Source organism: Nyctereutes procyonoides, unplaced genomic scaffold, assembly GCF_905146905.1.
Source record: "Nyctereutes procyonoides isolate TBG_1078 unplaced genomic scaffold, NYPRO_anot_genome, whole genome shotgun sequence".
Lineage (NCBI taxonomy): Eukaryota > Metazoa > Chordata > Mammalia > Carnivora > Canidae > Nyctereutes > Nyctereutes procyonoides.
The window spans coordinates 44,352,804-44,366,551 of record NW_026575139.1 but is presented as its reverse complement, the minus strand read 5'-3'; the positions used below and the strand labels follow the sequence as shown (position 1 = coordinate 44,366,551).

The 13,748-nt window shown below is 45.4% G+C and overlaps 1 protein-coding gene across 2 annotated transcripts in view; it reads right to left on the bottom strand.

Moving 5' to 3' along the window:
- The window catches only part of NID2 (nidogen 2), a 61,609-nt gene extending 48,813 nt beyond the window's left edge, over positions 1-12,796 (bottom strand). The window contains exons 1-3 of one of the 2 annotated variants that reach the window (XM_055303757.1): positions 12,127-12,796; positions 11,144-11,452; positions 1,419-1,651 (exon numbers count right to left, since the gene is read on the bottom strand). In XM_055303757.1, coding sequence (XP_055159732.1) covers positions 1,419-1,651; positions 11,144-11,452; positions 12,127-12,567 — 983 coding nt within the window. In that variant the 5' untranslated portion in view covers positions 12,568-12,796. The remainder of the gene's footprint in view (positions 1-1,418; positions 1,652-11,143; positions 11,453-12,126) is intronic. The other variant, XM_055303756.1, reaches the window with a different exon arrangement.
- Positions 12,797-13,748: the final 952 nt, after the last annotated feature.

Sequence of the window (13,748 nt, the reverse complement as noted above, 5' to 3'; positions counted from 1 at the left end):
AAAGTGGAAGAGAAAGGTGCAACCATAGAAGAGAAAGCAAAGAGCTAAGTTTTCTCACAACTGGATTTCTAAAGGCAGCCTGGGTGGAGACCTAAAGATGCCCAAGGTGGGTCATAAGACTGGGAAAGGAGACGAGGATTCAGCACAAAAGAAGTAGTTCAGAACTCCAGGCTCGTGCTTGAATTTTGAACTTGCCCCTGAATAACTCTGAGGTCACAGGCAATCTAACTTCCCTATGCACATTTGTCAAATTGAGAAAAATAGTAGAACTTACCTCCTAGGATTCTTGTGAGTTTTAATTAAGATAACTTGTGGAAAGTGTTTTACATGGTGTTTGGCAAATAACAAGCTCTCAATAAATGCCAGCTCTAAGTAACCATATTTGGTTGTAGGGCCTGCTTGCTGGCAGCTGAGCAAAGCAGATGGCATGCAAAAGTGTAAGGTGTTCCAGGGCCCAGGAATAATGTAATGGAAGGGAGAAGCAGTTAGGCGAGGCTAAGTAACCAGTGTATTCCGCCTGGCTTCTAGACCCGGACTTGGGAAAGAAATAAAAGCAAAGATTTTTTTTTTCGCAAGCCCTAAAATTAACAAATACCCACTGGTGCTAACCCAGATATGGTACTATGTGGACCGACAAAGAGCAAAGGGGCTTATTACTGCACTAGTAGAGTAAGCCTCTGATGGGTCTCAGGAATGTGCCGGCTACCTCATGGAAAACCAACCAGTGTGGTTTCAGTTGATGAAGCTGTACGGAAACCCTGAGACCTCTGAATGCTACCAATGTGTTTGGTTTTCCCTTTGCTCCAAATTACACTATTCTTGACTTAACTTTTAACGTGTATCTGTCTAAATGACTAAATCACAACATCTCTTCCTGTGAAATGATTAACCTGGAAAAATCTGTTATATTACTGGATATTTTTATGTGGCTCCAAGAGCAATGTTTTCCATAGCAAGCCTCAGTGGCTGTGCAAACACATACACACTGTTCTGTTTCTGATGTCTGTACCAAATAGGGCAGAAAGGATAGAGAGCCTTTTATATTTTGGTGAATTTGCTCCTCCCAGGGTCTAATCTAGTTCCTGGTTTTGACCTGAAGCCTCCCTTAGCAGTCACCAAGAGGGGCACCTGGGTGGCTCAGTGGTTGAGCATCTGCCTTTGGCTCAGGTTGTGATCCAGGGCTCCTGGGATCAAGTCTCACATCGGGCTTTCAATGGGGAGCCTGCTTCTCCCTCTGCCTGTGTCTCTGCCTCTCTCTCTGTGTGTCTCTCATGAATAAATAAATAGAATCTTTAAATAGAGAGAAAAAAAAGAAGTCATCAAGATATTATTTAATGGTGTTATGGCCACTCAAGTTTGGGTAGCTGCAAAGGGTCCTTACATCTGACAGGGAAGGGCTTATGCCCTATGTTACTTACTGGTAGAGATTTTTCACAGACTGCTCAGTGCTAGTCAAGCTGAAATAGGGTCCTTCTCTCTTCAGGTCATCAGTCTCCCCTCGGCAGAAGCCCACCCGAGCAGGAAGCTCAAGCTGGACGTTGTAAGACTCTTTGGGGCGGGTTCCAAAGAACTGAAGGCCATTGGCAGGGTAAAGAAAGAGGGCGTAGGTATCAGATTCATCAGATGCCAGAACTGCCTGGAAAGTGTTCAGCTATGAAAAACGAACAAACACACAAAAAAAATAGGTAAGATTCTTAATTAAATAAGAATAGAAAAAACAATGCAAGCAAAGCATCATTAAAGTATAAAGGGTCTCCTACCTTCTCAGGATTCCTCCAAATTGCTTTTATATATTATTTTCTATTCAAATTCCTCTTCAAGTTGTAATTTTATAAGCTATATCATTACCATAATCCTCTTTTATCATTTAGGTCGATACTTGTAATATGCATAGGTAAGAACCATAGGTTCCAAAAATAATGTTTTTAAGGTTTCAAACTTCTCTCATCCAACCATCTTTAAGAGCAAGTATCAGGCACCTGGGTGGCTCAGCAGTTGAGCATCTGCCTTTGGCTCACGTCATGATCCTGGGGTCCTGGGATGGAGTCCTGCCTCAGGCTCCCTCTGCCTATGTCTCTGCCTCTCTGTGTCTCTCATGAATAAATAAATAAAATCTTAAAAAAAAAAAAAAGCAAGTACCAAAATTCACCTGTGTATTCCCACAATTGCTGCCTTAGTTTACTGCCTTGGGCACTCATGTGGAGCATTCATTCATTCATTCATTTGTGCATTTACTGAACGCCTATTATGGGCAGGCATGGTGTTAGCCATTGGCTGGCTGACCAAAAGCCTCCATACTATTCTCACAGCCTCTCTCTTTTCTCTTTCATCTGCCTTTTCACACCAGCACCTGAGTTATCTGACCCTCATTTCACAGACCAGGAAACAAGACATGTGGGCTAACAGATCTGCCTAAGGTCAGCCAGCTCTAGAGTCCATACCCTGCACCACTAGGCATCCTAACTCCTTAGCATCCCATTCAAGGTGGTTTCTAACTGCCCCAAACTCTTTCCCCAGGTTTAGATCCGCTGGGTCTTCATCACACTGAGTAATATTCCCCTTTGTGCTTTAACATACTTTAATGCTTCTGTATTTTTGCTCATGTTTCTCTGTGTCTGGAAACCCTCCTAACCTTCTAATGCTGCCCTTTTGAAGTATTCTATGATTCTCTGTAGATTTATTTCTGTTCTCTGACCACCCATAACACCTTTGTGGGTGTTTCTGGTTAGTATTTACCTCCATCTTGCCTGGTTAGCTGTTTCTGTGTTTGTAAACTCCACTTATTAATTCACTTGCACATTAATTCAGCCAAGTACCTACTAAACATGAGGCATTACGCTTGGTGCTGAAGAAAATGGAGCAAAGAAGGGAGTCTCTGCCCAGGACAGTCTCATACTTAGAAGGGAACGGCCATGGCTGGAATTCAGGACAGTTACTGTTGAAGATAGTACAGGCCAGATGAGGGTGTGTGAGGTGTCAGGCTTAGGCTGGGAGGCATCACAGAGGCAGCCTGTGAACATTAATAAACACAGGAAGAGCCAAAGCAGACCAGAGTGAGAGGCCAGGAGTCTGAATTAGCCACAAACTCCACACCTAGGCCCTCATAAAATCACTCCTTAAAGTCCAATTTATTCTTGTATTTTCAGCCAGACGCTTTTTGCCTTTACCTATATAATGCTATCTCCATCCATACCCCCAAGTAATCTGTTAGTGGTATTTCCTTGTCTTAAACCGGTATTATATCTAGGACTCTCTTCTCTCACTAAATCCCTCTCCTTTTACAATTTGGTAGGGAACTGGGAGCTATTTATAAATACCACTACTTCCTAAATAATGTGACTCTTAGAAATGTTATTTTAAACAATGTTTTAAATAACATTTTAAATAAATGGAGTATTATTTCTCCATTTTGCTAGACAGACAAAAGTAGGCGCCAGAAAAGAACATCATATCTTACTAAATAAAATAGCAAACAATAGGAAAGTGCCTTGCATTTCATTCTGTCCTGGGCCCTTCCCCATATGGTGTTCAGACTCTTCCAATGTTTATTCTTCCTTTCTCCAATGCTTAATTTCAAGTATAGTTCTGACATTTTGCTTATAGGACACAGCAATTCAGGTGTTAAATGCTTTTCAAGAAAAACACACAATCTTTCTTTTTGTTCTCTAACATAGACACACTTACCTTATTTTGCTTTCTTTTAAAGATTTTATTTTTAAGTAATCTCTGCATCCAACATGGGACTCAAACTTACAACCCCAAGATCAAGAATGAACATGCTTGGGACGGCTGGGTGGCTCAGTGGTTAAGTATCTGCCTTCGGCTCAGGGCGTGATCCTGGAGTCCCAGGATCGAGTGCCACATTGGGCTCCCTGCGTGGAGTCTGCTTCTCCTTCTGCCTGTGTCTCTGCCTGCCTCTCTCTCTCTCTTTCTGTCTCTCATGAATAAATAAATAAAATCTTAAAAAGAATCGCATGCTTTACTGACTAAGCCAGCCAGGCACCCCTGCTTTCTCTCTTTAAGCTCACATACTTAAAGATGGTGGAGTTAGAGGGCTATATATTTGTTATCTTTACAGTTGTTGATAGTTTCATCAGCAAAGTTTGACGGTTCCAGAAACAAAAGGCAAAAGATGCTTTCTAGAATTTCTCAAAGCTAGGAAACCATAACTCCTGCCAAATGTAAACAAAGCCTATTCTGCAGTATGTCTATACATAATACATACTATGTCATTGATTAGCATTGATTCCATAACTTCAGAGTACTCCTTTGGTCAGAATCAACAAGCTTCAGCTAGGGAAATCAAAGTACTTGAGGAAAGAGAAAGGACATGTAACAAGCTAAGCTTTCCAAGCTCCTGGCATTGATTACCTACAACAAATGTAAGATATGAAGAACCCTGGTTCTAAGTTTAGAGAAATTCTGTAAGATAAGGGGGGGGGGTCCTATGGATTGTGAGGAACTGAAGGGGATGGGGGAGGAGAGGAGGGAGAAAATAAACAGAGCTGTGAAGGGGAGTGTCTGGCTTTTACTGTGGAGCCTGGGAATTTAGCACTTTATTTTATTCATTCTGTCAGTCAAAAAATCCAGTTTGATGAAAATTTATTCAATGCCTTTTATACGCCATCCCTAAGGCAAGCACTTATTATATAGGTGGCAAGGCTGTCTTTAATCTACTTGTCTCCACTGAAAAAGGCGAATAGGAGGATTTTAGATAGAATTTATGATACTAAAGTACAGGCCAAAAGAGTTTGGCTGTTTAAAAACCACCCACACACCAAATGATCACTTTTAGAGTTCTCTCTCTTGGTTCTACAAAATTCTACATCTAATTGCTAAAGAGCATACTTCTTAAAGTCCTGAAGGACTCCTCCTCCCAACACACTCCTCGACTGGCTTCCAGACCGGAAAGGTCTTCACATTCCTGGAGACCAGTGCCTTTGCAAGAACCACACATGCTCTGTCTCTGAAGATAAACCCTCAGATGGGCTGCCAAACCCTACAAAAGGGTCACCGGTTCCCAACTTCCTCAGGATCCCAGGGAGGAGAGAGGGGCCTTCATGGGAAGAGAAGTAGCACAGAAAGGATCAGGGCCAGTGGCTGCCTTGCTTCAAAGTTTCTGCCATCCTGTTATCAGAGAGAAAAGCCAGAGTTGTCAGCAGGAACCAGGCAGGGTCCGACTCTCCCTTTCAGGTATGGGACATCACCAATCAATGTTGACTTGACACTCGGCAGAACCAGGCTGAGGGATACAAAACATGCTCCTTTACAGGCTTCTAAATTTACAATTCATTTAATTAATTTTCAGCCATTTGGCAAAGAAACAGAATGGTGCCAGCCTTGTCTCAAACAGGTTTACCTATAGTGGCTTACAAAAATTACGATAAAAATTCAGAAGTAGGGTAAATCCTACAGGGGTCACAAAGTTCTCTTTCCAGTCTTCCTTAGGGTCACATGTTCTCTACAGTGGTAGCATCACTGACTTCTGGCCTCCAGTGTTTGGTGTGAGCACTAACCTCCATCCCTTACTTTAATTCTCCACCTCCCAGTACCTGTATGTTGCTGTCACATGCTTGATTTCCCCTCATTCATTTATTTATGCCCTAAATCCTACAGATCCTGCCCAAAATTCAAAGATATATGTTCTTGTCTCTAATGTGACATCCTTCCTGACTCTTAGTCCTTAGGAAAGCTTAAACATTTCATGAACCAATTTCCATATATGTCTCTATTCAGCACATCTTCACAGCTATGTCTTAGCCTCAGGTTAAATGTTTTCGGATAGACCCAGACCTCCCGTCTTCTGGACTTCAGCTCCAGAAGTCAAAAAGCTACAATGAAGTCCTTCTACCTCTCATTCTCTCTGTGGATTCACCACCCTGCATCAACGACAATCATCCCTTGAAACAAGTCAACACCCTCTAGTCCCGATGGGCTCCAATGGGCAACCTTCCATTCATGTGTGACGGCCCCATGACTCCATCCATGTCTCCCACCTCAGCTCTCTCAGCCTGCTCCCAGAACAAGGCCTTACTTAGAACATTTTCTCCTGCTGCTTCATTCTTGAGATCCATTCTTTCAGCCCTTTCAGCTCAACTGACATTCAAGGTCAACAAAACAATCCCCATATCACAAAGATCTGTGTGACCAGTTCTCCATAACTCCCATCCGTCCAACAACAACAAAACAATTCTCTCCCTCCCTGCAAACCACAGCTGAAGTAAACAGCAGTCCTCTTTATGTCTCCGTCAACAAGTTCTTTGAAGGTCAATACTGTGACTTCTTTGCCCTGTGAGGTACCTATGACAGTTGAGGAGTCTCAGATCAACTGAACTGATAAACACTATTTGTTCCTTTTTTTTTTTTTTTAAGAGAGCCAGGGGAAGGAGAGAATCTTAAGCAGGCTACACATCCAAAGCACCCAACGAGGTAGATCTCACGACCCTGAGATCAGGACCTGAGCTGAAATCAAGAGTTGGATGCTTAACCAACTGAGCCACTGAGGCACCCCATATTTATCCATTTTGTTTTTAGTTGCAGTTACACTTTGCCATTCCTGCAACATCAGGTACAACATCTTGTCATAACCCCCGTGAATATCCATGGAGAGGAAGGGCAACAACTGAAATAGTTTTAAATGGTAAAGATGCCTGTTCCTCTGGTATCTTCAAGTTTCCCAGATAAACAGGGGTTAGTGTGTCAAGGTTTAAGAAAGCCACGTAGAACTCACACAGCCCTTCAGGCAAGGCAGATGACTGCTTGCCAAAATCTATCTCCAAAGAACTGTTAAAATAAGAACTCAAATCACAGAGCTCTTTAAAGTATTCTGAAGAACCTTCAATGTGGGTAATTGAAAAAACATCCTCTCTCCAAACAGAACCCTTATCTTCTTTTGAAATGAAACAAATTCTGAAGCCAACTCAGCATATGGCAATATCTGAAGAATGATTTTAACTAGAAAAGAGAGCTGGAATCTACAAATCTTCCCGTAGTTCCCACCCAAAAGAGATCAAACAGAAGTTGTAGTTCAGAAAACCTAATATTTAAAGAGTTCTAATGTAAAGGCCTTACATCACTGAGTCCTTACAAGATAGAGAAATTTAAAAACCAGAATCTGCCCGTATCATGCCAACATATAGGAACACAGATTGGCTGAGCAGCCACATCCACTAGGTCTAAAAGAATACAATGACTACTTAAAAACGTCACCTTAGTTAATTCTGACTACAATCCTGTAAGGTAGGCATTTGTCCCCCATTTTACAGCTTAGGAATCTAAGAATGAAGCTAAGTCATTGCTTCCAAAGCCACTGCTAACCTTTCACAACCCACATCTTCTTTCAAACTGTTTTTGTATTGTCATTGTCTTCACAACCACCCTGAAAGGTGGGTGAAAGAGCAGTATTCCCATGCTACAGGCGAAATTGAAACAATAAGTAACGAAGTCACCTTTTCTATATTGTAATTTTTGGTTTCAAATAAGCTGTGAAAAAATGAAATCTTAAAGCTCTAGTGTGATTTCACCATCCCAGCACTTCTGTACAACTGTTCATCTCTCTGACTCCTCTCACTTAACTCAACTTCATCTTTATATTGTTGAAAAAGTAAGACAGGTGCAGCTGAATTCAGAGCACTGGAATGCTAATTTGGAAGTATTAAGGTATCAACAGCATCCTTGCCAGCCAATTTCATTGCAAGTCCATTTTTCCTTTGAATGAAATATGATGCCAAGTACTCCTCTGATACTAAGATCACATCAAGCCTTATTTATTGGAAGTCTTTGGGAAAAGCACAATTATCATTGTGTCCACCTACATTACTTGAGCCAAGAAAATGGGTCTTGCATGAAAAAATCTGGGCTAAAAGCAATAAGAAAACAAACAAACAAAAAACAAACAAAACGGGCACCTGGCTGGCTCAGTTGGTAGAGCATACAATTCTTGATTTTGGGGTCATGAGTTTAAGCTCCACACTGGGTGTAGAGATTACTTAAAAATAAAGGCAATAAAAAAAAAACTAGGAATCAAATGTGTACTCTAAACTGACCTTTGCCTCATTAAGAGCAGAATTCTGGACAATTGCATTATCTTCTATTTGCCATTATCTGTGAAATGCAAACAGTAATTCTTGTACTTATCTTGTAGGATTGTTGTGGGAAGACAATATGATAAAATAATGGTTTTAAGAATTAACTAGGTAGCTTGAATATACAACATATATAATAATTGTCTTAGTAGTCTTTCCTTTGAGCCCTTACCTTTTCAATATAGACAAAAAAGAACTCTGGGGAAAAAGAAATTCAATCCCTTGCTTAAAATTCTTCAAAACCTGTCCACTGCCAAAGAAACAAGTCCAAACTCCCAGAAGAGCATGATCTGCCCCCACCCCATGGCCTTTTCATCCTCATGCCTAAACACCCTTCCTATTCAGTAATAATGTACCACATGCAATGCCCAAAACACATTATACTTTACAGAACATGGGTAATATGTCACATGCTATTTCTTTGGAGACTGTTCCACTATGCTCAACTCAGATTCAAAACTGCTTCTTCATTAAAACCTTCCCAGATTGAGTCCCCTAACCAGGAAGTAGAGGAGTTAGTCTCCAAGTGAAGATGCTACTGCACTTACCATTTGAACATAATCAATGTCTCCACTAAACTATGAGGTCCTTTCATTGTATCTGTACCAGTTCTGAACTATAGTAGGTGTGCAAAAACAATTTGCTGGATGAATAAATCTTAACTACATTTAAATATAAATGACTTATACACACATTTATATGAATATACCACATATAAGATACATGTCTACAAAAAAAGATTGACAGAAAACAATAAGCTATTAGCAGTGGTAACCTCTGCTAATTATAATTATAAATAATGTTTATTTCCTAAGTTTTTACTATAAATATGTTATATTTAATTTAATTTTTTAGTATTTATTTATTTATTTGAGAGAGAGAGAATACAAGCACACAAGCACACACACAAGCTGGGGGAGGGGCAGAGGAAGGGAGGAAGGGAGGAAAGGAGGGGAAACATTCCCTGCTGAGCCAGGAACCTGACACCAGGCTTGATCTCAGGACCCTGAGATCATGACTTGAGCCCAAATCAAGAGTCCATAGCTCAACTGACTGAGCCAAGCAGGCGCCACTAATTTTAAATAAGTTTTTAAAACTTATATACAAAAATGAATGAATGTGAATGAATGAATGCAACATAATAATGGAGAGCCCTTTCTCATTCATCTTTCTCCAGCCCTCCACCTAGCTCAATGCGCTGCAAAAGGGAAGTGCCCAATATATTTGTTCAAATTGAGTGTATTCTGTTGCCCTGAATAACTGAAATGTCAAGCCCACAACTGTAAAAAAAGTTACTCAAAAAACAAAACTAAATGCTGCCTGACAAAAAAAAAGAATGTCAAAAAAATCACAAATTCAAATATCTTTTATTTCTAGATTTTCTTAGATATCTTTTGGGAATATTTTTCTTATTTTTCTTTTCTTTTTTGAACACAAAACAAGAATGGCCATCTTCTTGAACGATTCAGTGAGAGTGAGCAAACTACTTAATCTTCTAGGGAGGAAAAAAAAATCTTCTAGGGAGGATATATGCCATCTTTCTATAACTTAGAAACACTCTGATGAGTTAAAATAGAGATAAATTATAAGAGTTTCAGCCCTTCGAGTATGACATTTTAGATTCCGTCTAATTTCACGGGAGGAAGACCTTAACTATTCCAGGAATGAGGCAGTTCCCCATTTGCCAAGCTACCCTGATTCCACCTGATGTCCATTTAGAGTACTTTATTTATTTATTTTTTTAAAGATTTTATTTATTTATTCATGAGAGACACACACAGAGAGAGGCAGAGACACAGGTGGAGGGAGAAGCAGACTCCATGCAGGGAGCCCGATGTGGGACTTGATCCCGGGACTCCAGGACCATGCCCTAGACTGAAGGCAGGCACTAAACCACTGAGCCACCCGGGCTCCCCCATTTAGAGTACCTTAAATGTTGCTGCCAAATCTAAAGCCTGGGAGCTTGGGTTGTTTTACCTTCCTAGGTAGAGACTATAAAACGAATGGAGGACACTCTCTTACAAACTAGGGAGCATGTAAACTGATGTATGCAGGGCATTTGGCAAAAGCTATCAAGAACCTTTATAAAAAGTATATCCTCTGTGGCCCACCAATTCCACTTCCTGGAATATCAAGTAAGGACATGTGGAAATGTTTAGTTTAAAAAAAAAGTGCTTGGGGGGATCCCTGGGTGGCGCAGCGGTTTGGCGCCTGCCTTTGGCCCAGGGCGCGATCCTGGAGACCCGGGATCGAATCCCACGTCAGGCTCCCGGTGCATGGAGCCTGCTTCTCCCTCTGCCTGTGTCTCTGCCTCTCTCTCTCTGTGACTATCATAAATAAATAAAAAAAAAAATTAAAAAAAAAGTGCTTAAAAAAAAGTGCTTCATAAAATTATTTATAATGATGAAAAATTGGAAATAACCTTAATGACCCCTGGACTCAGTGGCAAATTCACTGGGTGGAATATTATGCAAATAGTATAGATGATGCTATTGAAACATACTCACAATATACTATTTAGTGAAAAAAAAATCTTTTATAAAACAGTATGTGCTGTGTGAACCCGTTAGTGTTACCAGACAGTGACAGATAAATACAGGTATCAGTAGGAAAAAAAAAAAAAAAACCTCTGGAATATAGAAATGAAAATGTTTAACAGTGATTATCTTTGAGTGGTAGGAAAATGGATGGTTGTTCTTTTTTAAATTGCCTGTATTTGCTGATGTTTTCCTTCAATGAACATATAATTAGAAATAATTCTTAGATACTTAGAGGTGACTCTAAACAACCTAACAGTGAACCTCCTTGTGTTCGGAGGGCCTTCCGCATCTGGACTGGGCCCTCATACTCCCTTGCTTGAAGCAGTCACCCTCAGGCCCACCTTAGAGGACCCCTGGAGAAAACAGCCTTCTTCGCTTCCAAGCCACTTCAGCCCTGGGGCCACCCATCCACCCATCAGGTTCAGCACGAGAGCAACTCCAAACCCGGCCCGGGGTTCCAGCCCAGGATTCAAGCCCACCCCTCCGCTGGCCCGCGGCCAAGCACCCCGGGTCACTCACCTCTCCTGAGGGCGGCGCCCGGCTGGTGGCCTCCTCGTAGGCGCCCACCTGCTCCCAGGTGGCCAGGAAGGCGTGAGTGGGGGTGAAGCGCGCCGCGGTGCGCGGGAAGCCTGCGCGCACGTAGCGGGCGGCCTGGCCCAGCACGGCCAGGGACGTGTCCTCACGGTACAGGACCTGGCCCCTGCCCTGGCTCGTGTCGATGTCCGCCAAGAAGGGGGCGATGGCCGGAAAGTCTGTGGGGAAGTCATCGTCCACGTACTGGGTCTCCCTAGGGAAGTCCTGAGTGGAGATGATGCCGTTGGTGCCCACCTGTGGGAGGAGGAGGACAGAAGGTGACGCTCGCGTTCGCGGCAGGAGGCCCACGGGCGGCCACCACGGGTCCAAATGTGCGCGCCCACCCTGCTGCGCACGGAGGGAAGGCAACGGCCCGGGGGCCTGACGCTCCCCCCTCTCCACCCTCTGGGAACCGGCCTCCGGATTCAGGGCGACCAGCGCCAACTGCAGCCGACGTCCCACCCGCCACCCCAACCCACAGCGCGGTGCGATGGGTCCAGGAATCCCCTAAAACTTCTGGTCCACGTATCTTCCCACTTCCCGCACAGCGCCGGAGAAAACCTCCGGGTCCGAGGGGGGACCCGCCAGCTCTGCCGAAGCGCGCAGCCTTCTCGTGGTCCTTCCTGGAAATCCCACTGGCCGCCCCAGCATCCCCACCTCCTTTCCTGCCTGGGACGCTTGTGTGGCTGAGAATTTGTGGGTCTGAATTAATGCCCCTCCTCTCGAGGTAAAGCAAAGCAAGCAAGTCAGCAGCATCGCTGCAAAGCCAGGTCCCACCCCGGGGGCGCTCGGGGACAGCCCGGCGTGCGTTCTATTTATTTCCTCCCCTTGGAAAACAGGGGTTCGGGGAGATCCACACTACATTGACCCGTGGGAAGAAGCTGCGAGAAATCTGCGGGTTTCCACACCAAGCGGGGGGATGGACTTACGTAGAGGTAGCTGAACTGGGCTTCGTAGAAGTGCAGGGGACTCGCCAGCTTCACCGCGGCAGAGCTTTCGTCGTCGCCTTCCTGCAGGAGCTGGTCCCCCCGCGACTGCCCGTAGGGGAAGAGCTCGCCTGGGTGCAGCGCCGCAGCCCGGGACAGCAGCAGCAGCAGCAGCAGCAGCAGTGGCGGCGGCGGCGGCTGCAGCGCCAGTCGCCGGGCTGCCTGGTCCCCCCGCATGCTGGCTCCGCTCCTGGGCTGCCCCGCTGCAGAGCGCGTCCCCGCCCGGCCCGCCCGGCCCGCCAGTCCGCTAGCTGCGCCGCGCCAGCCTGCAACCTGGATCCCCGCGGGCGCCCGGGCGGGCCGGGACTCCGGGCCCTCCCAGCGCGCTGATTGGCTGCGGCCCCCGGCGGGGACCCAATCACCGGCTCGGGGAAAGTTCGACATCTGGTTCTTATTAAAAGTTTTCCGAGGCAGCGGTCGCCGGAGCGGCGGGGCTGGCGAGGTAGAAGCCTCGGGCCGGGGCTGCCCGGCGTGCTGCTCCGCCTCTTGCCTCCGCAACCCGAGAGCTGCCGGGCTCGCTCCCGCCCTCCTGCGGGGACAGCTCCGCAGGGGTCGGCGAGCCCCTCCCCCGAGACCAAACGGCCCGCGAAGTCCGAGGCCAGCGGCGCTGCAGGAGCGGGGAGCTCAGCGCCAAGGGGGAACCCCGCAGCGGCGTGTGCAGCCCCGCCAGGCTGGCAGGACGAGGGTGTGGTGGTGGAGTCCCGGGTGCCCCTGCTCTCGAGGCACTGTCGCGGCCGCAACTCCCTTGCTCCACCCAGAGACGCCCAGCCGAGAAGCGCGCCTTTGTGTGAAGCCGGAATGAAGGCTGGGGGCGGGGGGGAGTGCAGGGGTGGGGGTTCTAATTCCTAAGTTCCGACCCGCGTCCAGAGGCTACCACCTGGGAAGACTGGGCTACCCAGCCGAAATGCCCACCGGCCTGGGTCTGGGTCTGCGTCTGGGTCAAGAGAGCGCTGTGTACCTTTCCCAGGGAAAACAGCACTTGGGAAGACCGTGAAACACTACTGTGTGTGATCGGCTCCACGTGGGGCATGGAATGAAGCCTCCCATTTGGGCACCAAGCGGAAATGGGCGTGGCGCTAGGGGGCGGGGGGGGGGTACCTTCCGTCTCTCACCCGCTGCCTTGTGGGCACAGGGGTTGGCCTTGGGGTGGGCAAGAGGGTAGTAACCTGAGTCGCTCCCTGGGACTGGAAACCAGCTGCTAGATGTGGGGGAACCCCATAAACCACAAACAAACCCTATGTGAAGCATCAGGAACCAGATGAGATTTTATTACCACTTTTATTATCAAGAGCTTGAAATTTCCCAGATAGTCTGTTTTCTCTCTCTAGCCCCCATGGGGTCCTTGGAAGCAAAGGTATTTAAAAAGAAGGGGGGAAAAAAAGCAAACCCTTAGAAATGCCTTAAGGGATGTTCAAAAGACAAATTTCTTTTTGTGGGTGTTTATTCCAGTTATACAAATCCTTCTGGGCCCAGAGGGCCAGGCCCTGAAAACTTTGAAGATATCAGACGGTGAGTCTCACAGTATCAACACAAAATGGAAAACTGGCCCAAAGCAGTTTGCTTCC